The sequence below is a fragment of the Colius striatus genome, chromosome 12, assembly GCF_028858725.1.
Source record: "Colius striatus isolate bColStr4 chromosome 12, bColStr4.1.hap1, whole genome shotgun sequence".
NCBI classification, from domain to species: domain Eukaryota; kingdom Metazoa; phylum Chordata; class Aves; order Coliiformes; family Coliidae; genus Colius; species Colius striatus.
The window spans coordinates 1,512,766-1,536,160 of NC_084770.1; the positions used below are offsets into that span (position 1 = coordinate 1,512,766).

The 23,395-nt window shown below is 51.4% G+C and overlaps 2 protein-coding genes across 4 annotated transcripts; both read right to left on the reverse strand.

Moving 5' to 3' along the window:
• Window positions 1-11: 11 nt before the first annotated feature.
• On the reverse strand, window positions 12-9,819 carry LOC104559375 (coagulation factor VII-like). Of its 3 annotated transcripts, XM_062006043.1 has the most exons (9): window positions 9,538-9,819; window positions 8,859-8,978; window positions 7,238-7,398; window positions 5,955-5,979; window positions 5,713-5,826; window positions 4,853-4,981; window positions 2,970-3,361; window positions 1,836-1,953; window positions 12-693 (listed from the first exon to the last, which is right to left on the reverse strand). In XM_062006043.1, exons 2-9 carry the CDS (start codon window positions 8,935-8,937, stop codon window positions 104-106), a joined length of 1,608 nt encoding a protein of 535 aa, XP_061862027.1. In that variant the 5' UTR covers window positions 8,938-8,978; window positions 9,538-9,819; the 3' UTR covers window positions 12-103. The 3 variants fall into 3 exon arrangements, with proteins under 3 accessions (XP_061862027.1, XP_061862026.1, XP_061862028.1); XM_062006042.1 differs by lacking the exons at window positions 8,859-8,978; window positions 9,538-9,819 and having other exon boundaries at window positions 7,238-7,570; XM_062006044.1 differs by lacking the exons at window positions 4,853-4,981; window positions 8,859-8,978; window positions 9,538-9,819 and having other exon boundaries at window positions 7,238-7,570.
• Window positions 9,820-11,188: 1,369 nt separating this feature from the next.
• On the reverse strand, window positions 11,189-21,587 carry LOC104560104 (vitamin K-dependent protein C). Its single transcript, XM_062005722.1, has 9 exons — window positions 21,003-21,587; window positions 20,630-20,701; window positions 20,108-20,268; window positions 19,240-19,264; window positions 18,757-18,867; window positions 17,924-18,064; window positions 17,473-17,582; window positions 16,443-16,560; window positions 11,189-12,092 (listed from the first exon to the last, which is right to left on the reverse strand). The coding sequence occupies exons 2-9, from the start codon at window positions 20,688-20,690 to the stop codon at window positions 11,518-11,520; spliced, it is 1,302 nt and encodes a 433-aa protein (XP_061861706.1). The 5' UTR covers window positions 20,691-20,701; window positions 21,003-21,587; the 3' UTR covers window positions 11,189-11,517.
• Window positions 21,588-23,395: the final 1,808 nt, after the last annotated feature.

Genomic DNA, 23,395 nt, shown 5'->3' on the forward strand with positions numbered 1-23,395 from the left:
GCACACGGGTGCACCTGGATAAAGGGCTGGTACTGCGGCTTTACCCCCGGGGGCCAGGAGGGCAGCTGCTGCACCAGGGCAGGGCTCAGGGCTCTCCCTGCTGTCACAGCCCCTGTGGAGAAAAGTCAAGGGAGAAGTTTTTTGCATCTGCTACACTTTCAACGGTCTGTTTGATCCAGGAGAGGTAGTTGGCCACCCTGGTGTACACGCCGTACTTGCCGGGCTGCGCGCAGCCCTCGCCCCAGCTGACGATGCCCAGGAGGAACCAGGTGCCGCGGTAGGAGGCGGCGAAGGGGCCGCCGCTGTCCCCCTTGCAGGCGTCGGCCGCCTCGGAGCCGTGGCCGGCGCAGAACATGTTGTCGGTGAGGAGGCGGGGCGTGGAGCTCCGGCAGCGCTCCAGGCTGACCACGGGCAGCCGGACCCTCATGAGGAAGCGCAGGGGGGAGCCGCGGGCGTGCGTGGCTCCCCAGCCGCTGGCCACGCCGGCCCGGCCGTCCTCGGTGAGCAGCGCGGCCAGCCCGGGGCTGGGCAGGCAGATGGGCAGCGCGAACTCGGTAAACACAACGTCGCTGCTCAGGTACAGCAGCGCGATGTCACCGTCGTAGCTGTTGGAGTCGTAATGGGGGTGTGTCCAGCTCCGCTCCACCGCGACCTTCTGTTCTTTGAATTCTCTCTGGTACTTGTCAAAGTCGCCTGTGAAAACGTTCATCAGACCACTCGCTGCCCCGGGAGCGTCGCGGCAGGGAGAGTCAACTGCTGGAGGCACCTTTCTCCCCAGGAGCCACAGAATCTCAAGGGCTGGAAGGGACCTCGAGAGATCAGCCTGTGCAACCCCCTGGCAGAGCAGCTCCACCTAGAGCAGGGCACACAGGGACTCATCCAGGTGGGTTGGAATGTCTCCAGAGGAGACTCCACAGCCCATCTGGGCAGCCCCTGCCAGTGCTCCCTCACCTCAACAGGTAACAAATTCTTCCCTGTGTTTCTTTGGAACCTCTTGTGTTCCAGCTTGTACCTGTTGGCCCTCATCCTGTCATTGGCCATCACTGAGCACAGCCTGGCTCCATCCTCCTCACACCCACCCTTTATTTATCTGTAACCATGAACAAGGTCACTCTTCAGTCTCCTCTTCTCCAAGCTACAGAGCCCCAGCTCCCTCAGCCTTTCATCAGAAGGGAGATGCTCCACTCCATCATCTCTGTGGCCCTGCACTGAGCTCTCTCCAGCAGCTCCCTGTCCTTGAACTGAGGGGCCCAGACCTGGACACAATATTCTAGGTATGGTCTCACCAGGGCAGAGCAGAGAGGGAGCACAACCTCTCTCAACCTGCTAACCACACCCCTTCTAACCCACCCCAGGATGCCACTGGCCTTGGCCACGAGGGCACATTGCTGGCTCACGCTCATCCTGCTGCCCACCAGCACCTCAGGTCCCTTGTGCTATCTTCTATGAGAGTTCATTCCCTAACCTGTACTGGTACATGGAGTTGTTCTTTCCCAGACGCCCTTGTTGAATTTCCTTGGATTTCTCCCTGCCCAACCCTCCAGCCTGTCCAGGTCACACTGAAGGGCAGCACAGCCTCCGCTTCTGCTGTGTCAGCCCCTCGGTCCCCTCCCGCTGCAGCAGGGCCTGGAGCAGCAGGCAGAGAGGAGGGGCTGCAGGGTGGGATGTCCCCAGCAGCACTGCCCCTGCTGTTCCCCAGGCACTGCACTTCAAATAGCCTGTCTAAGCCGGCCGGGGCCTCTGTGTTCCCCTTCAGGAACAGGACATGAGGATTCGGGTGCAGCTGAGGCTGAATGATGGGTGGTGCTGCAGCACCCAGCGCTGTTTGTACTCACCCACGGTGACGTGGTGCGGCCGCACCAGATCCAGGCAGTGGGCAGCAGTGAGCACCCAGCGGCTGCTGAGCAAACTCCCTCCGCAGAACCCCACGTCTCTGCTGTTCCGCAGCAACACCTGCAGGAGAGGGGAGGCAGGACCTGGCCCTGAGTGCTCAGGTACGTGTGTGCACCCCCAGGCGGTACCAAGCCTCCCCAACACCCTGAGCTGGGGTGATGTCAGTCACAAGCCATTAAACAACTGCACAGCTGCAACAATGGAGCAGGACGTCCTGATCAGCTTCAGGTGACAAACTCAAAGCAGGGTGAGTGACACAGAGCATGGCCTAAGGAAACAGGTATCACTGTGATTTTTTTTTTTCACATGCCTTCAAATTGTTTACGGGGGGAGAGCAGTAAAACGAGGAGGATGGCACTGGTTAACTCAGGTTAAAAAGCAAGAGTTCAGCTCACTAACAGGAATGGGACAGAAAGCTTTCCCACTCTCCCAGTTGTCAAGTGAAAACATGAATGGAGATGCAGAAACTTTGTTGTTTTTCACTGGTAAAATTTGGATTGATCTACCCAGTAGAAAATGGAGAAGTGAACCCTCTCTGCTCTGGAGGGGGAGTGTTTGGTGTGCCTGTCCACAGTTAGGAGCCCCAGTAATGCCTCAGCATCTCTTAGCTGCACACTCCTCCCTGAACTGGGATTTCGTGTGTTAAACTGAAGGAAAACCTGCCCTTGTGGTACTCTGCAGTTGTAATGAAGTGAACAGCCCAGAGTGGAGAGACATGGAACGCAGTGTAGCTTTGTGCTGGGTCCAGGACTAGTGTCATCAGCACAGCATTTCACCAGGCACCTTTAGCCCCAAAGGACCTGAGTAACTGAGGAGAGGATCCCACTGAGGATGAAGCTGAGATCAGAACAGTGCATTTGGCTAAAAATAGGGAGGAACAATGCTAACTGAGGCAACTAAGATCTGTATCATCAGGGGCAGCCACAGAGGGTTGAGAAACGCCTGTGGTGAGGCTGCTCTCCATTGCAAAAGGCTTTCATAAAGGCTTAGTGAACTCTGCTCCAGCTGGCACCAGTGATGGCAAAGAAGGAAAGCAGCTGAGGGCAGGGCTTATGGGCAGACAGGAGAAGTCTTACCTGCCAGGGACACTGGCCACGGTGGCATAGTGTTCCTCCCGTTATCCTGGAGCCATTGTGCTCGAGGGTGGAGCTGACGTTTCCCTGGATGGCCTGAGGTGAGTCTGAACCATTTTCCCAGTCCCCTGGTGCCACTTGGGTCACAGAGTCCCCCAGTGTCGTGTCCCAGCTGGAAGCACGTCCTGCTGCCTCTGTCTGTCCAGCAGCAACGTCCCTGCCCAGCCCAAGGGCAGCCTTTAAGGTCTCATTCTGCCCAGCAGCACTTTGTTCCAGCTCCAGCTGCCCAGCTGTGTCCCCCGTGCTCTTGTTCTGCGCTGTGTCACGGCCGTGCCCGCGCAGTGCCCTCGGGAGCCTGTCCTGCCTGGCTTGGATCAGACCACATGGGAATGGGGCTGCAGGGAGGAAAGGCAGATAAAAAAGGTTTGTGGCAAACGGCAACACAAAAGCAGCACTTTTCCTGTCCAAGAAGGGGATTCCACCTGCACCACAGGCCTCAGCCATGGCTGGCTGCTCCCAGTGTGGTCTATGGGGGGGCTTCCAGCCCCAGCACTCTCCTGGGGACAGGACACTATAAGGCAGAGGTTTAACCCCCCTTCACCCATCCCATCCCTCCCAGTACAGTGGTTCAGCTTCAGAATCTGTGCTGCTGTTAGAAGGAACAGGCCCAGCCCAGACTGTCCTGCTGCTCCTTTACCCAGAACGTGCTCAGGAGGGCACTGATTGAGAAGACCCTTAAGATTTAAATGAAACATTAGAAAGAAGGCAGATCTCTTCCATAGCCTGCAGCAGCTACAACACGAGTAGCTCCTGCAGCAGAGGAACAGATGGTGCCTGTGTAGCAGGACACTGTGCCTAGTGAGGACACAGCCTGTGGTTAGGGGCCAAGGCCATTACAGAGCACTCTGCTGCCTCCAACAGTAAGTGGGGAGGACACAAGAATTCCCAGTGGGCTGTGAAACAGACCCCTCTGAGCTAGAAACCAGAAACCAGGTGTTTCTGCTACCTCTCCTGAGCTGCAAACTCAGCAACAGATGACTGGCAGTCAGTCACTTTGTTCAGCCCCATTTCTGAGGGACAGGGATTCTTACATTCTCTTCCTTGGAATGTGCCTGGAAATGTCTCCCTCGAGTGGGGACACTCCTCAGGGTCACCTCCAGAGCTGAGAGTCACCTGCTCCTATCGCTACGGGTAGGTAACAGCATTCTCTATAGAGCAAATAATCTCTCCACACTAAGCAATCGTTAAGCTTGCTCTGAACTGTTCATTAAGACCAGCAGCTACAGAACTGTGTAGTAAATGTTAAACCTGGTAAACCTTGATTTTTTTATCCTGTATAAAGATAAAAAGAGACTGTATAGAAAATATATTTCCAATTCTTATGCTCTGAGGCCTCATCTGGAGTCCTGGGTCCAGTTCTGGGCTCCCCAGCTCCCGAGGGACTGGACAGAGGCCAGTGCAGCGTGACCAAGGTGCTGGGGGAACTGCAACACCTGTGTGAGGAGGAAAGGCTGCAGGAACTGGGGCTGTGAAGGCCGAGGGGGGAACCTCAGCATTTACAAGCACCTAAAGGGTGGGAGTCGGGAGCTTGGGGCAGCACTTTCTCTGTTGTATCCAGTGACAGGACAAGGGGTGATGGAAGAAACGCTAAAAGTTCCATTTAAACATAAGGAGAAGCTGTTTCAGTGTGAGGTGAGGGAGCCCTGGCCCAGCTGCCCAGGGAGGGTGTGCAGGCTCCTCTGGAGGCCTCAAACCCCACCTGGACACGTTCCTGTGTGACCTGGTCTAGGTGGGAGCTGCTTTGGCAGGGAATTGGACTGGATGAGCTCTACAGGTCCCTTCCAAGGCCACCAGTGTGCGAGGGGCGGGCCTGGGGAGGCCGTTACCTGCGGGCACGCAGCGCTGCCCGTCGCGGTGCAGGACGTAGGCCGCGGCGCAGGAGCAGGCCACGCCGGTGGCCGCGGCGCCACAGTAGTGCCAGCAGCCCCCGTTGCCGTGCCAGCACTCCGCCTGCGCTGTGGGGAGACAGGGGCTCGTGTCACAGCAGGCCCGCGCCCCACACCCTGCTGCGCGAGGGGGCGGGAGGACGCTCCACACGGGCCTGGGACAGACCTGAGGGGTAAGTTAAGTGACGTTTTGGTTAGAACCACAAAACGGTGTGAGGGTGAGGGAGCCCTGGCCCAGGCTGCCCAGGGACGGTCCTGGAGCCCGTGCTGGTTTGTAACACCCACCCCCACGCTGCCTGGAATCACTCACAGCCACCCGTTCCTCCCTTCTGCTACCTGCCAGCTTTGCCTCAGAGCCACAGCTGGCCCTCAGGACTTTGAGCCCAGAGAGGAGGGTCAAGAAAGTGCCTGGGAGAGCAAACACACCTAAATGTGTCGCTGTTTGACCCGGCTGCACATCTTTTACATCACAATTAAATCCTCAGGCAGGCTGGTGGGGGCCAAGTGCTGAGAAACTGAGGGAGGTTTGTTACTATATCATTGCATTGAAAACCATCATGTTTAATTGCTGCATTGTACAAAGAAGATTAAAAAAAAGCACTTGGGCGGAAAAGAAATCACTTAGGATTCGTTATTTTCCACATCAGCCCCCACTGCCACACAAGAAAACAGCCGGGCAAACAGCCACCTGGAACCTCAGCAAGAAGCTTGTGCAAAGGTTCTGCCCAAGGCTCCAAGGAACAAATTCCCACCTTCATCCTCTCCTCAAGGGATGTCAGTGTGCCTGTTTCTCTGCTCACCTTTTTCACAGTGGTGTCCTCCAAATTTCGGGGGGCAGATGCAGAAGTAATTGTAGTTCCGTATCTTGCAGACTCCCCCGTTGTTACAGGGGTTTGTGCTACATGGGTTTAAACCTAAGGAGAAGAAACAAGGCACAGTGTGAGCCCAGGACTTACCAGCAGCCTGGTTTCACCTGCCACACAATGCTTTCAGCCCTGAAGGGACGCAAGAAATGGATATTTTGAATTCCCTTTTTACTTACCTTTGTAATTGAACCAAAACTCTGTCTGCAAGAAGAAATTGGAAATGGAGACAACAGTCAGTAAGTGGTCACTGGTTACTGGAGAGAGACTTTACAACATCAGGGGTTTTTAGGGGGTATGTGAGAGACCATTCTGATTAGAAGCACAAAACACATTCCCAGAGCAGATCTCCCCACTCAGATGGCTTTTGTCTGCATCAGGGACTGGCCCCAGAGGGCAGCAACTGGGCTGTACTGGAATGGAAATTGAACTCAAAGCTTACAGCCCTGAATGCTCTGATGTGACATCTTCCCTCATCCCCCAAAACATGCTGCTGCAAGACAAGACATTGGCCAAGAAGGCCAGTGGCATTCCTGGTTATATTAAGAAGAGTGTGGGCAGCAGGTCAAGGGAGGTTCTGCTCTCCCTCTGCTCTGCCCTGGTGAGGCCTCATCTGGAGTCCTGTGTCCAGTTCTGGGCTCCCCAGCTCAAGAGGGACAGGGAAGTGCTGGAGAGAGGCCAGGGCAGGGACACCGAGATGATCAGGGGACTGGAGCATCTTCCTTGTGAGGAAAGGCTGCTGGAACACAAGGAGAAGCTCCTTTGGTGCTGAGGTGAGGGAGCCCTGGCCCAGGCTGCCCAGGGAGGCTGTGGAGGCTCCTTCTCAGGAGGTTTCCAAACCTCCCTGGACACGTTCCTGTGCCCCCTGAGCGGGGGGAACCTGCTGAATGAGCTCTGCAAAGCCCTTCCAATCATCACCACTCTGGGATTCTATGATCCAAAGACCCCTGCACCAGCTCTGAGGAGCCACTTCAGCTACCTGCTAAGGAAGACATCTGCAAAGCAACTTGGGCTGGACATGAGAGGAATTAGGCACCTCTAGTTAAAACTGCAGTTCAAACTCCTGCTTCAGCAGAAGATGCCCAGCCTGCAGCCTGCAGCCCTTCCCCCAGCTGGACACCACCAGGCCCTGGGGCTGTGATGCTCCTCCATGTTTCAGGGGGTCTGATCAAGCAGGTGGCCTCTGAAAACATGAGAATTGGGTTGCTGGGTTGAGGCTCTCACAAAAACAAGGTTTTGGATACTTTTAAGGACTTTTGTTTAACGTGCACACAACAAACTGAGCTCTGGCTTAGAAAGTGAGATCTCAAGGGTGCCTGGAGCTGCCTGTCCCGACTACCACGTCCCACAGGTGTCAGAGGCAGCCCAGATGGCTTGGGAAGGGTTATCAACCCTTACTTAATCCTTCCCAACAGCTCCCTGTTAACTTCCCTCTATCTTCCCCCAAAGTACAGCTTCTGACCGTTTTCTCCTGCGAGTGGAAGATCTCCTTGGCCTCCTCAAAGGAGCACGTCTCCTCATTGCACTCTCTCTCCAAGTTCCCCGGACGAATCTCTTCGAGGAAATAGTTGGCACGCTTATGGACCTTCAGCACCTCGTGTGCTGCTTCTTTTCTCAGAAACACTACAAAAACCAAATGGAGCCATTGACACTGAAGACAACAATGTGCAGCAGCCAAGGTCACAAACACCTTGGGTTGAGTGAGCAAGAAGGAAAGTGGAACCTGTGCAAACATATCAGGTTAGCCTGGTTCCAACAAAAGCCACGAGTGGTTTCAGCTTTCTTGTGGGGGGTCTTACTGAGACTTGTGGACTGGTGCAGAAGTGATTTTCTGTTCCATTGCAGCTTCTTCACTGGGGGCTGGTTATATTTGCTGCATGTGCATGTGGAAATAAAGCTGAGGGATTTGGGGTTGCATTTGATGTCAGCTTTGCTAGATATTCCCTCATAGAGACCCAGTGCTTTCCAGGCAGGGGCTGTGGCCACAACAGGACAGACACTGCTCCTTTGTTAAACAACAGACATGAAGCCTGCTCCATGGCAAGTCTGAGGCCCAGTGCTCCCAGGCTTTCCCAGTCAGGCCGCTCTGAAGGAAAGGCAAGGCTCCCTCAGCCCTTCAGGAGGTACTGATATATCACCTGCAACCACTGTGGAGAGAAGATGGAGGCTTTGTGCCATTTTAAAAGTCTCCACAAGTGTTGCCCTACATCAAAAGCCCACCCAACAGGTTGAAAAACTGCTGCCAAGAAGTGTTTCAAGAAGAAAGCTCACAGAGCCTACTGAAATGCACACAGCAGCTCACTTAACAGTCCTCTCTTTTCCTAGTCATAGTTTCATGCCCAGGCAAGTCAAAACCCTGTGACAAAGGGTCAGTACCCAGGATCAGGAATCCTAGAATAACATTAAATGACTCCCTTTCTAGGCAATGAGAAGCAGCCCACAACATCTCGTAGCTGAGAAAAGCTTTTGCTGTCTGGCAATGGGGAAAAAGTCTTTTACTTGCAGCAGTGAAATTGCCCTTTGCCACCCCTTGAGTTCTGGGGTCACCTTTGAAGGAGTTCTCCAGTGTGAGTAGGCATCCCCCAGAGAGGGTGGGCTTTACAAGGATGTTGTAAAGGAAGTTGACAACAAGGATGTTTGTAAAGCCCTCTGCTTTGCAGGTACCACTTCTGCTCACGCTCCTCTGCAAGGGCATCAGAATGCTACACGAGATCCTCTGCATTGCCATGCCTGTTCCGAAGCTCCCTGAAGCCATGTCCAAGCCTGTGTAGCTGCTGCAGTCAAACCAACACAAGGCCCAAGAACACACTGAAAGTGCCTAATTTTAGCTTCCCAGATCTGAAACTTTGCAGGCAAAACACTCGTGGGTCAATGTCCCTTGTCAACAGTTCTAAGTAGGCAGTTAAGAAAGGCTGGAAATATATGAGTGCCCATGTTTTCCTGAGCATTGCAGGAAATTCTTCAACCCCCAGGGCTCTGTGTTCAGAAACTGGGTGCAGTTTCAGTTTCAAGAGCTCCAATGCACATGCCAAGATTGCCACAGTACAACAATGAAGTTGAAAAGGTAATTCAGAAGTGCCTACCTGAAAATGAAAACAGGCAACTGGTGTTGATGCAGCACAGCAGGAGGAGAAACAGCACAGGCGAGGAACTGCTCTCCATGTCGGCCAGCGCTGAGAACACACCGACTGCCTGCTGGTTCCCTGTGGAGGGAGAAGAACGAAATGGGTGTACTGTCACAAAACCAAGGGTGGATTAGCCTGCAAGGAAAAAGATGAAGTAGAAGCAAGAGGACAAGAGAAGGGTCAAAGAAAGCAAACTCTACCCTGTTCATGTTGCTGTGATGCCCACTGCTTCTCCACACACCCATGCTTCTGTTACATACAGAAGCAACTGAAAAGCTGCAGTGCCAGAGGGAGGCCCAAAAGGCTCAGGCCCAAAACCTTGTTTAAACTGCAGAGGACCCCAGGCTGAGGCTGAGCTGCACACTTCAGCCAGCTCTTTCTAACAACAGAGGCTGCTCTCTGATTACTGATGGTCTTATCAAGTAAGATCCTTATGTGCAACCCCCTCTGTGAGGAAAGCACCCCCCGGTACCTGGCAGCCAAAGGCACAAGGCAGCAGTCTCTATTTCTTCATGTTATCTTCCCAGGCTAAGGAGGATTCAACAGCATATAGCTCTTTGCTCCCTGCATCATGTTTCCAAGCCCACTGCATGCAGAATGCATTCACTTGACCACAGGACCATGCAATTATACTCACTTGTTTTGTCTTATCTTTGTACGGGAAGATGGGAGAGAGATTTGGATGTACACCAGGAACAGCCACGAGGTCAAGGGGTGGATCATTAACCAGCCACAAATATTGACAGAGGAGAGACAGGACCTTCCGATTCTGTCAAACACATTTGAAATCCAAACCCAGAAGAAAATGGGGGAGAGGGGGGTGCATGTGTATCAAAGACAACAGTTCTTCAGAACGTCCTCCACCAATAACAGCCACTTGTCTGCAACACATTTGTTCAGGAAAGAGTGGCATCTTTGAGAGAAGGTTTCTGACACTCAGTAGGACCCACTGCTCTGGAAAATACACAAGCTGCTCTGTTGAAATACATAGAGCAGGACTCCCAGCAGCCACCTGCAGGAGGCAAATACTGCCCTGGAACAGGCACAGCTATTGAGTGACTTGAGGCTCCCTGCCTTTACTGACACTCACGTTTTCCTGGCTTTGAACTCAACCACGGCTTTCCCATGGCTGGAATTCAGTGAGTAGCAAGGGCAGCCTTCTGAGAGCCACTTCTGTTGGTGCAGGCCCTGGCTGGAAGGCTGCTGTGCAAAGCATGAGTCCTTAACGTTCCTTGGTCTCTAAATCCAGTCCCAGAAGAAAAAGGGCAGGGAAAGAAAAAGGAGAGAGAGAGACAGGGACACAGTGAGCTGGCTGACTGCACCCTTTCAGCTTACCTCCAGCATGAAGCCCTCAGCCTGACTGGGGCTTCTAAGTGCACGAGTCAGCTTCAGTTCTTCACGAGCAGCTTCTAAGTCAACAAGACCAAGTCCACGTGCTTAAGAGAGATTAAAGCTCTTTGCTGACATTACTACATTTCTTACAAATCCCAACACAATCCTGTTCTGCCTGGGTATTCTTTTCTTCCTCATTTAGCCATCACAAGAGCAGGCTGAGGTCCTTCACTGATCCAAGCACGGCTCCAAACGCTGGCTGAGACCCTGGCACATGTATCACTGTGCCTGACTTCACTTCACTGGTTATTTTCCCCTACAAGACTCATTCTATTTAGCAGTGCTAAGATGAAAAAGCAAGTGTAAACTGTGATGTTGAACTTCATTTGGGCTATTGCTGCTTCCTGTGAACCTGCTGGTGCTGTGTATCTCAGGTTTCCTTACTGATACACCCACAGATGTGCAGAGCCAGGTGCAAACACACACACACACACACACACAAGTGTGTCTTTATCTGTATTAGCAATGCTGATATAATCTGCAATTGATTGCTAGAACAGGGGTGTTTGCTTAGCTTGCTAATTAGAAGAGATTTACAGACCTCAGGATAAACAGAGCATGGAAAGCTTGGAATTAAACCTCTTTTTTGAATAGCATAAACAATTCCCATTGACTTTTAAGGGCAAGCAGGCACATAAAATCAGTTATCAAGTGTGCAGAGACAGCAAGCACAGAGAAGTTCCAGTGACCTGCTCCACTTAATCTGTGAGCACTGGAGCAGGATGTGATAATGGGGGCAGTGATAATGTTATTACAATGTCAATCCATTGAAAGAAAAACTATAGAAGCACAGAGCAAAGCTGAACAGTTCCTGTGGATAACATGCCAGAGATGAAATGATGGAGCTGGATCACTGTAGGGATCCTTAAAACACTTTTCCTGCCCTTCCCAGCAACTAATTCAGTCATCTTACACCTCAAACATGGGGTGGTCTGACCATGGACTACCTTGTTTTCCACAGTGCACTGCAGCACCTCGGCACAACACAGGATTACTTCTTGCCTGGAGAGCCCTAAGTGGGACCATATTCCAAACAAACAACATAACCTGGGAACTAAGCAACATGAACCATGAAAAACAGGGGGGGGAGGAAGTAAAAAAGCCAGGTACCAAGGAAAACAGTACACAAGGTGCCCATGTACTCAACATTTAATACTGGAGCTGTGACAGTCCATCACAGTGCACCCTGTCAGCAGCACACAGCCACAGCCTTGCAGCCTCTGGATCAGAACCGACCCTTCCAAGCAGCTGCCATCCCATCTATGTGGTGCTGGATCCACTCAAGGTACTGACTCACTTTGGTGTACACTCCAAATTTCTCCTTTCTCCCACAGCCTTCGCCCCAGCTCACCAGTCCTACCAAAAACCAAGTATCTCTGTATTTCGTGACCATAGGGCCCCCGCTGTCCCCACTGCAGGAATCCTTCCTGTCTCCTAAGCTGCCAGCACACAGCATGTTGTCAGAGATGGCAAAGTTCATCACCTGGGCACACTCATTCCTGGGGACCATGGGGATTTCAATGTAGCTGAGGAAAGTCGAGTAGTTCGTGTGAACATCACTGGTGCTGCCCCAGCCAGTGACCACCATCTGCTTCCCGCTTGTCGTCAGCTGCTGCTCTGCCAGGCTGCGGCTGGGGAGGCAGATGGGGAGGGCGTATTTGTTGTATGTGACAGGCTCAGCCAGGTGCAGCATGGCTATGTCATTATCCGAGCTCTCCTTGCTGTAGTTTTCGTGGCTCACACATTTGTCAACCCAAACGGTTTGCTCGTCTGCCTCAGTGCGGAGACGGTGGAATTTACCTGCAAGAGCAAGCAACAAGATGACAGAGGCTGCTGAACCTGCCTTCCCCTTGAGCACAGAGGCACCAGGGTTACACTGGGCTTTAGGGCTCTGCTTCCCTCGTAGACACAGCTGTTTGTTCATCTCCTGTTATGGGTTAACAGGCTTCTTATTAGACAGGCAAACCTGTCAGCTTCCCGTTGCCCTACAGCAACTGCAACCTGTCACCTGTTGATGCTACAGAGCACTTGTGCAACTGGAGAGATTTTCAGGAGGAAAAAAAGGCCTTTTTTTTCAGGAGAAAAAGAAGAAAGAAAGAAAAGACACGAATCTGTTCTCTTTGGCCCTTGGAGCACGTTTCCTTGCAGCCACTGTGGCTGGGGGCTGACTGGCAGATAAGGGACAGGGGTTCATTCCTGTCTTCACAGATACAGAACTCTGCTTTAGACCTCAGAAATAACTCTGGGCTCAAACCCTGTCAGCTCATCTCCTCTAAGGGAGGCAGTTTAGCTGAGCAGGAGCATCCTTCCTGCTAGGCTTCACATGCTGTGTGCACAGGCACGGCCAGGGACTGGCTGTATCCTGAGACACTTATGAACAAGTGGGGTGCAGCTTTGGCACCAGTGCTCCCCATCCCAAACCAGGAGAAGACTCTTTGACTTCTGGTCATCAATACTTTGTTTCTCACTTATCTGCTCCAGGAGTGCCATCCCTACCTGGATGTACCAAACCTGTGTGAGTTGCATCCAGTTCCTTCCACACAACAGGAGCATTACACTGTTGCTGACAGAAAAATAGAAACTGTGAGGTTTTACATACACAAGGAAGGGTGAGAGCTGTTCTCTGAAGGGAGAGATGGTGTGTTTTAACTGAATCAGTACCTTCACCTGTCTGCTCTATTGTCTTGGAGCTCTAAATACACTTCTGGATGCTCCTAAGCTGGAGATGCAGGAACAAGAGCCAAATTCAGGCAAGCTGGGTTGTTCTCAAATCCATCTCCCAAAACCCCAGCTACTCTGATATCTAACTTTTCTCTTCAGGCACTAAAAAGCCACGTGAGTCCTGCTACAAGCCTACTCCCCAAGGTCAGGAGTGCAAACTCAGCTGTGAGCTTCCCCTCCAGCTTAGCCCTTAGGGATGGCAAGCAGAGTGCTGCAGTGGGATGAGGCCTGAGCAGTGCTGGGTACCCCAACCTGACAGAGGCAACCCCCACGAGTCTGTGGCTCTGTGACTATGATCCCTGTGCTCTCAGCACAAACAGGGCAATGTCTCCATTCAAAATCCTCTTCCATCTGTCTCACTGGATGTCTTTAGGGTTTACAGCACTGTTTTTCTGATGATAACTGCTTTTCTGGTGTCAGTAGAATGCCCAAAATATCGATGAAAAAGGACAAATATCTGGTGTTAAGGCTGGGTCTTAAAAAGGTTCCCTTTCTGCTTGATTTGGAGTATCATTTGGAGAAGAATCTCCACCCTTGGTGAAGTCCTCTCAGTCCTGTACACACCCCCATACCACAGTAAAAGCCTTTCCTGTGGTTTTCCATCTCACCACAGCAATACTGCTCAAGACTGAATGAGAAAGGTTCTCCTCTCATCCATCATTGCAGAGAAAGCTGAGCTACTGAATGCCTTCTTTCATAGAATCATACTTTGCTTCAGTCTTTACAGCCAAGGCCAGCCCTCGGGAAGCCCAGTCCAGCAAGGAGAGGAGGATGGCCAGGACAGCAGAGGACTTGCCCTGGGTGGATGAAGAAGAGATTAAAGACTTGTTGGGCAAGCTTAGCACTCATAAGTCAATGGGTCCTGATGGGATGCATCCTAGAGTGCTGAGAGAGCTGCTGATGTGGTTGCTAAGCCTCTCTCTATCATTTTTGAACTATCATGGAGCACAGATGAGGTGCCTGAGGGCTGGAGAAAAGCCAATGGCACTGCAGGCTGCAACAGGGGCAGGGATGACCCAGGGAACTCCAGGCTGCTCAGCCTCACCTCCATCCCTGGAAAGTGATGGAACATCTCATCCTGAATGTCATCACTGAACATATGAAGGAAAAGATGGTTATCAGGGGGAGTCAACATGGATTCACCAAGGGGAAATCCTGTTTGACCAACCTGATGCCTTCTATGAGTGCATCACTCATAGATGGATAAGGAGAGAGCAGCAGATGGCATCTACCTTGGCTTCAGCAAGGCTTTTGACACTGTCTCCCACAGCATCCTCATCAGAAAGCTCAAGCAGTGTGGCTGGGATGAGTGGACAGTGGGGTGGATGGAGAGCTGCTGAATGACAGAGCCCAGAGGGTGGGGATCAATGGCACAGAGTCGAGTTGGAGGCCTGTGGCCAGTGAGGCTCCACAGGGATGGGTTCTGGGGCCAGTCTGGTTCGACATCTTCATCAACCACCTGGGTGAGGGCACAGAGGCACCCTCAGCAAGTTCCCTGTTGGCACCAAACTGGGAGCACTGGCTGATTCCCCAGAGGCTGTGCTGCCATTCAGTAGGATCTCAACCAGCTGGAGAATTGGGCAGAGAGGAACCTCCTGAGGTTCAACAAGGACAAGTGCAGAGTCCTACATGTGGGGAGGAACAACCCCATGCAGCAGTACAGGCTGGGGGTGACCTGCTGGAGAGCAGCTCTGCAGAGACACACCTGGGAGTGCTGGGTGATAATAAACTGACCATGAGCCAGCAACGTGCCCTCATGGCCAAGAAACCAATGGCAGCCTGGGATGCATCGAGAAGAGTGTGGGCAGCAGGTCAAGGGAGGTTCTTCTCCCCCTCTCCTCTTCCTCTCCTCTAAAGATCCCTTCCAACCCTACCATTCTGTGATTCTATGATCACAACTCTCAGTCCATGGCCAAACACTTGCTTCTTCCTCTATGAATAAGGAAGGTCTTTTGGGCACCCAGGAGAGCAAGAGAAACTTGAGCCCCTGTTGCTGATTACTCTTACACTATACAGTACTCTGTATCCTCATCTCAGATTTAGGTGTGAGATGTCTCCTGCCCAAATCAGGGTTCTCAGGTGCTGACACTTTTCTTCACACACTGAAAATGGCTTTTTATTTGAACAGCACAGGACTCTTGACAGACCCCATCCCCGTTTCCTTGCTGCAGAGACATCTGTGGGCATGGCCACCCCAGCTCAAAGCTTGTCAGACTGCACAGACCTCTACCCAGACCTGCAGGATGAGGTCAGGGTGGAGTCCTTTTAGTGCAACCTCAATACTTCCCCTGGTTACCATTTTCCACTAACCTATCCCTTCAAATTACACTCGAAGCTACATCTAGCACCACAGAGCACTCAAACACCACATGCAACAGTTGCTTTTCCCCTGGAACATTCTAAAGATCCTTCACCAGGCAAGCTGCACAAGTTTCTTCTTCTTCTTAGGCCTCACTAAACCTTCATTTACACATTGGAAATCACTTTAAATGGAAGAAAATGACTCACTAGTAACTGGAAGGGCTTGGAGATGTGTAGTCTGTATGTATGTTTCCAAACTACCACACAGACTTCTACTTGGATGTCCCTCTGTGGAAAAGGACCCAAGGCTCCATCACATGCTTTTTTGTTCACCCTTTGATGAAGGATGCACACAGGCACATCCCTCCCTACGTGCCTTACTGCCTGTGTTCTCAAACACCTGCACAGCCACAGTGTCTTTGGAACATGCACCACAGACAATGTATTTCCAAAGCTACCTGTACAGCCAGTGTATCTGCAAGACTTTCCACGTTCAGTAGGAACAACCTGTCTGCTCACTAAGGGGGAAAGCAAGCAGCTGAGCTGTCACACTGCTGTCACCAATGGTAAATGCACTAACCAAGAAAGATTTCTAGTGAAGTGTGACTGGAACAGGGCTTATTTTTGTCAGTTAATTCAGGAGCAGTACTGTGCTTGCCATGTTCTCACACTTCAGAGCAGCAGTGAAGGCAGTATTGCCATTCTGCAGCACCCCTCTCCTGAAACACTCTGAAGTGGTGTTTGAATGTATGAGAAAGCAGGAAAAGGAACTGGGACATTCTCTTCCTGGGATCAACACTTACTTTTTCAGTACTGGGATAACCCTGGAGGTTTTCATCACCAGAAAAACACAAGCAAAGAGACCAAGTGTTTCTATTGAGCAGTACTCAGAAGACATCAGCTCACTTCCATAGTGAAGCTGACAGTGGCCCAAATGAAGTCAGATTTTTACTAAACTGCTTTGCTTTGTACTAAGGTGCATGTTAAATACTTCCTAAACAATCCACTCCTATAACCAAGGAGGACTTTTGCCTTCATAACCTGATAAGGCTTTCTCCTGAGATGATAAACTTGAGGGATCAAAGTTATACTTAAAAAAAGAGAACAGAGACAGACTTTTTTCCATACCAAGTCTTACTTTAAGTCCTTGTTCTGCCTCGATGCAGTGTGCTGCTGTTAGGACCCAAGATGGATGGATGAGGACACCTCCACACAGAAATTTTCCTTTGGTGTTCTGCAGCATAATCTGAAACAAAAGAGAGAGAGGTCTGACACTGGGTAGAGCATGGCTTCATAAAATCCTGTACACATGCTGCTTGGTGGCTGCACAGTGCCCAGAGGCATCAAGCACCAAAGTGTGGCACATGAAGCCAAAGCTCTACAGTGGGACAGCAGCACTATGGGTTAAGGCCTCTGTGGAACACCTATTAAAAAGCTTTGAATGTTCTTCATCATCCTAATCAGAGTGGGATGAGGCTGGTCACTGCAGAGCAGCACTTTGGTACTTGAAAGCTTTGAGACACAGAACTTGAATGAAGGGATTATTCTTGTGTCCACAGCACATCAGAGACAGTGCATCACCTCAGGCTACAGTGGAAAAGGGCTTTTAAAGTCAAAAAGGCTCTGCTTCTGTGTATTCACCAGTCCCAGCATAAGCTCTGTGAGGTCTCCCCGTTCTCTGCCATATCCCAACCTGCTCTGTAAAGCTATGGCATATTTTGCTGATTAAATCTGCCACCTTGAATTTCTGACAGATGAGGCTTCTAAGAACAGATCCACACAGAGAGGGGCAGAAGGTGACCTCACACTCCCACCAGAAAGGATCCCTCCCATGAGCTGCAGTGACCAAGTGGCCTTGCCCACGACAGAGCAACATGGTAGGTGTCACCCCATCCCCTCTCCTGACATTGCTGGTGAGGCAAGACAACAAAGCTTTGCACCAGTGCTGAGGTCAAGTGTGCTAACAGATAATAAACCACCTTTTTTTTCTCTGTTACTTCAACTTTTGGGTTGCTTTTGAAAACCAGAAGCTAAGGGAATCTTAGCTTCATGTGACTGCATCACTAGTAATGCAGGAGTCTTTCTGGAGCAGCTAGGCAGGCAGAGCTGTTTGGGAAGAGCCTGAGCTATGTGTGGTGGCAAACTCTTGTCTCCTTACCTGCCAAGGGCTGATTCCCCTTCTCCCTGTTTTGCCCTCAATGAGCCGGATCTTGAAGCCCACTTCAGATTCGCTGTAGTCTATTTTCACCCTTCCACAGGGGAACTCCACTACAGGAGACAAAGAGAAGTCAACTGGCAAAGGTCAGATTCACCCAATACAAAACCTTTCTAAAGCATTTCCTTCATTTCTCTAACCTAGGCACTGCCATTCAGAAGCTTCATGGAAGTCCCTCAGCTCTTTGCAGGGGAGGCAGGTTCCCCTGTGTGTCTCCACGGGCCAAACACAGGTTAAGGGCCATGAAGTGGGTATGGAGGTGGGAAATGCAGGCACAGAGCTAACCCTGCATGGAAGGGATGCTTTGAAAAGTAGTACAGAGTGCACTGTGGGCAGTTCTGCCATAAAAGCCTTGCACTTCATGGAGGCTGGAGTAGGAAATCCCTCCCCTTACCTACGGGCTGGCACGTGGTGTGGTCATCCATGAGCTGGTACCCCGAGGCACAGCTGCAGGAGCGCTGCTGCTTGGAGGGGTCATCGCTGCAGAAGTGTTCACACCCTCCATTACTGACAGAACAGTTGGTGTATTTGACCTCTGTGGAAAAAAAGCAACCACAACCAACAAAACCACGATCAGAAGTGGGAAAGACAAAGAGTCACAGGAAGATCAAGTGGCAAAATGAGAGTGTGACTGGAGAGAGCAACAGCTGACAGTGGATTGGGCTGACAGTCGTGGGCTTTGTGGCACTCGTGCTCTGAGACAGCAACAGACTTCGGTGCAGGGTGAGGAAGGAGGAGATGGAGAAAAGAGAGACTGCTGTCAGGGCAAGTATAGTGGAGAAAGGAAATCCAGTGCCACTGAGTGCAAGTCAGAGGGTGCAAAGGGCTGATGACACATCCCTGGACACACTATCCAGCTTTAGTCTGAGGAAGAAACGGTCCCAGTAACGACAACCCAATATTTGCAATGGGTTGTCTTTTCCCCTGTTCTGTGAGCAACCCATCACCCTTGTGCTCAAAGTTCTCAAGTCACTGAAAATCCTGCTTTGTAGAATCAGGCCCAGTACTTTTGTAAAACTCAGATAGCTCAGACCTCCAAAGCTCTCCCATGGCAACACAGAGCTGATGTGGCTTTAGACACACACAGACCACATGGTGAAGCAACAGAGCATCACATCAATAAAGACACTGAGTATACTGTGGGATGACAAAGTGCTGATCCCTGTTACACAGAGATCCCTGTCACAAAGCATTATGTGATTTCAGAGGGGATTCAAGCAGCATTACCATAATTGCACAAAAACCCTTCCCAGCCTTTGTTACAGATGCAGGAAAATTTCCCAATGTTGTCCTTGCAGATCCCGTTGGAACAAGGCTGTGGGTCACACTGGTCTCCATCTGAAACAGAAGCAGGAAAACATAGTCCCTGAAGCATCCTGAGCTCACAGATCAAACACTAACACCAACACACCATCCCCAAGCATTGCCCACAAAGTGTGAGGAGGTGAAGCTCCTCTTTGGACCACGTCAAGCAGGGGCAGAGCATCAGAGAGCACTAGTGCCTTAGCTCTGGGGAGACAACAGATGATAGGCACAGATGCACCTCCATTTTTTAGGAGGTTGCTAGTGTGATAGAGCAGGAAAACATTCTTTGCACACCCCATAAGAGAATGAGAATTTGAGTCAATATGTGAGCACAGCAGCAGGAAGGCTGAGTGCCAGTCACTCCTGAGGAAACGCTGAGAGGTGATTGGGAAAGTCTTCACTTACCCACATACTTGCTCCAAAAATTTAGCTGTGAAGAAACAAAACTTGTATTAAGGTCATAAGCAGATTTTTAACAAACAAGTGATTTAAAGTGTTTCATGAGTCCCCTTGGTCAACAGCACCAGTCTCATTCTTCTTGACAGCGTAGTGAGTGGCACTATAAACCAACAAAACTGGCCAGCCCCGATGTTCAAGCGTTGCCTGTACTCAGCACAGATCCCCTGCCCTGCTTGCAGACCCACCAGCACCACAGTCCCTCACTATCCCCACAGCTTCTCTGTTTTCTTGGTCACCTGTGTTGCTGAGTGCACTGTTGTGCAGTTTTATCAGTTAGATAAAAGGTGGCTATTGTGAAGACAGACTCCACTCCTCTGTGGGGTCTGAGGTGCCCAGCAAGGACTGATTCACCCTGTGTGGCAAGTCTACTCTGCTTAGCACAGTAAGAAAAAGTCCAAGCCAACACAATGACTGAGTGTGGAAAGGAATCAGTGATGCTGACAGCAAAGGTAGTGTCCAACTGCAAACACCAGGTTTGGAGGAGGAGAGGGAAGGCAGTGATAAGAGAAAGGTTTGTCAGGCACAGGTGGGAGACCCGTGATACAGTGAGAGGCAGCCAGGCTCACAAAGGAACAACAGAGGGCAAAGGACTGCAAGGACTGGGAAAAAACTGTGGCAGCAAGAACAGCCAACAGAGTCAGGCAGGGCCCAAAACCTCACCATTAGCCCAGGTGGGGTGTGCACGAGCATCCAAGTTTTGTGGTAACTTGACAACCAGTGTAACACAATTATATTCAAAACCATGGCTACCCCTCAGGAGGCAACACCCCTCAACACCACTACAGACTTGGGATTGCAAACCCTCCCAACTTACTGTTGCTTCCCTGGTTTCAAATATCTCACTGGCCTCCTCAAAGTCACATGTCTCCTGGATGCACTCTCGCTCCACAGAGCCTGCTTTGAGCTCTTCCAGAAAAGAGTTTGCCCGCTTCTGGATTCTCAGGACTTGGTTTGCATCCCTACTGCTGTAAAATACTGGAAGAAAAAAGGTGAAAGCACCAGCAGGGAAAGGATCTGGCTGAAAGCTGGTAGTGCTCCTTCCCAAAGGACACTGGCCACAGCAATAACCACTCTCCAGACGGCAAGAGCCTGCCCTAGAGCTGGGCTGGCAGTGGTGTGCAGGCTCCAGCCTGTGCTCCGGGGCACTCAGAGGGCTCACGGGGGCTGTGGTCAGCAGCCATCGTGGCCCAGGGCTGGGTTTGTCATCCTCTGCCAGAGGGAGTCCAAGCCCCTGAGGGGAACGCGTGCAGCCACTCCCTGTGCCTGGCAGAGGAGCAGGAGCAGCACCTGCAGTGACTGCAGAAGGGTGAAGGGCATCTCCCAACCCACAGCTTACCCGAGGCGCTGCCCAGTGACGAGCCGGCCGCCAGCAGCACCCCTACGACGAGCTTCCACATCCCGCAGCCGCCTGAGGGAGAGGAGGGGGAGGAGGGGGAGGAAGGGCAGCGCTGCTGGGCTGCAGCACGGCCCGGGGAACAGGCAGCTGCTGTCACACAGCTCCGCACGGAACGCTGAGCCGCCCCAGCCCTCACTACGCACCCTGCACACGGGTGTGCTGGTTCCCTTCAGCCCACCAGCAGCTCCCCCACGACACGTCTGGCTCGCCCCCACACGCTCCCCTCGCCGCTGGACGCTGCTGACAAGCTTTCTGCCTCTCAGACACAGCTGTACTTGGGAACCCCGAAGGAGACCAGCCCTGGAGCACTTACTGCTTTACTCAGAGTGAATCAGTGTCATCTGCTCTTCCACCATCAGCTCTGCTGGAACCTGGTTAATCCATAACTTCAGATATTGACTCTTCAGAGTGACATGAGGTGCTTTGGTTTTAGTTATTAAACAAACAGTGCCTGGGGGGAGCTTAACAATTTACCTGCATGCAGGAGAAAAGAGAAACAGCTGATGCATCCACTCTGTGTTCTTAAAGCCTTCCCATGCTCTGGCCAGTAGACAAGGCTGTATTTAGTTTGTAAGTGTGACCACTGAGAAATCCTACCACCTCCTCACAGCACACAACCGCTCTACAGGGACACATATTGCTAATTTTCCACCACTAAGCAGCCAAGGCAACCAACTCCCTGCACAGCCATGAGCAGTCAGTGCCTGCCCCATCAGCTCCCTGACGTGAGGAGACAGGCCAAGGCCAAGAAGCTTGTACCAGCGTGCTGCATCTGCTGGTGTACTGGACCACAGAACCTTCTATTGAATTTGGAATATCACACATTTTAGAGAAAACCCATCACCTTTTCCAGGGGTTTCCTTGCATCCCTGATCCCCAGAGCTCATGGCACGGGGATCCCCCAGGACCTCAGCTCACACCACTGACACTGCTTAGGACAGCTCTCACTGCTTACACAACGTTTTTCTTTTTCCCTTAGAGCCTTGGCCATGGACTTTGTTGAAAACAAGCTCTCTTTAAACAAAGGTGTCAAAGTTCATCCATTTGTGCTGAAGGAAAAAAAAAGACCGTGGCATCCACAATCACGTCTGGGGAAGATGTGTGCACTGTGAGGCTCTGCTGGTAGACTCCTTGTACCCAATTCAGCCACTTCTGATGGCATTAAGGATCTTTTTTCCTGAAAATGAAGTTTATGCAACACACTTGAAGACCGAATAATAGAAACATTTCAGTTGAAAAGGCCTTTAAGATCATCAAGTCCCAGCCCTGCCCTCAGCCTGCCCAGTCCAGCACTGACCCTCAGCACCTCACCCCAGGGCTTTGGGATCCCTCCAGGGCTGGGCACTGCCCCAGCTCCCTGGGCAGCCTGGCACAGGGGCTCACACCCCTCCCAGGGAAAAAGCTCTTCCTCAGCTCCAACCTCACCCTCCCTAGAAGGCTAGAAGAGGGGAAAGAGGAGAAAACAGAGAAACGATGAGATTTTGGCAAGCCAGAGGCTCCACATCATTTTGAACACCACTATGGAGAGCTCTGATTCACGGTGGCTTACAAACAGGCATCAATAATCCAAGGAAACCACCTCCTGTATCACAGATCTTTCAAATTTCAGAGCTTAAAGACACCCCCTCCTTACACCCTGAAAGGAAAGAGCACACCAGAACGCACACTTTGTCTTCTTGTTCCTCCTCTGCATTAAACAGCCAATTGCTTTGGTTTTGCCTCTTCTACAGGAAACCTTCTGGAAAACCCTCAAATATCTTCTCAGGATTCAGCTTCTTAGCCAGGAATCCTGAACCACTCCAGTTCTTCCAATCTGCAGTTGGAATTTAAAATGGAACTTGTCCATAAATTACTTACAGAGAGATGTGAATTCTGACAGAAAAGAGAACTGAGGTGGCAAAGCCACAAAGCCTCAAAGTCACAGCTCTTCAGCAATCCACCCTGTGTTGCACACATCAGTCCCTCCCACTTCACCTGAACAGATTCTCCTTTGGAACAAATCTGAGCAGTGGAAGCACTGAGCCTACTTCACATGGGGACACTGGAGAGCACTTCCAACATCTCCCTCATCTGGGCACTCATTTCCTCCAAGACTTGTACAAACACCATGTTCTGTGAGCCATCTCTCCACATGAACCATCTGAAATTGGACAGCAAGCTCCAAAGAGGGGAAAGACAGGCTGATACACACAGCACCAGCCAAACCACACTGCTCCTGCTTCCCTAGGAAACCAAGTTAAGTCTCCTTGGGCTGCTCTGAACAGGTCCTTGGAGGCCAAGGTTTTGCACCACTGACAGAGGAGCACATTACCAGGAACACAAAAACAACTCCTGCTGAGCAAGAAACAACACAGAAACAACTCCAGTTTGCAGCCTGGGAGCAGGAGTAATTTGCCAACCTGTGCAGAGGGGAAGCTGCTCCTGTGACAGTCCCTCTGAGCCTGGTCACTGCCTGGCTGCTACCTGCTCATGCCCATCCAGTGCTGCTGCTTTGCACAGCCTTTAGCAAAAGACAGAATTCCCACTTGCTCCAACTCCTGTCAGCAGCACAGCCCAGCAGCCAGCCTGCTCATAAAGGTGGACAAAGGGCCCAAGATTGCCCCTTCCCTGCTGCCCTGAGCCATAGGTCACAACTGACTCCTCCTTTTCCCTGAACTCAATTTAACTGATGTGTCTTTTAGGCCACATGCAAACTCCCCACCTCTT

Excerpts from the sequence above, each read along its gene's own strand:
- LOC104559375 (XM_062006042.1), bottom strand. The coding sequence starts at position 7,510 with ATGTTTGCACAGGTTCCACTTTCCTTCTTGCTCACTCAACCCAAGGTG. Across the intron at positions 1,954-2,969 it reads GTGGCCAGTGTCCCTGGCAG|GTGTTGCTGCGGAACAGCAG; the intron begins GTAAGACTTCTC and ends CCTCTCCTGCAG. Across the intron at positions 694-1,835 it reads GCCGCACCACGTCACCGTGG|GCGACTTTGACAAGTACCAG; the intron begins GTGAGTACAAAC and ends ACGTTTTCACAG.
- LOC104560104 (XM_062005722.1), bottom strand. The coding sequence starts at position 20,690 with ATGTGGAAGCTCGTCGTAGGGGTGCTGCTGGCGGCCGGCTCGTCACTG. Across the intron at positions 17,583-17,923 it reads CACCACGTGCCAGCCCGTAG|TGGAGTTCCCCTGTGGAAGG; the intron begins GTAAGGGGAGGG and ends TGTCTCCTGTAG. Across the intron at positions 16,561-17,472 it reads GGGGAATCAGCCCTTGGCAG|ATTATGCTGCAGAACACCAA; the intron begins GTAAGGAGACAA and ends CTTTTGTTTCAG.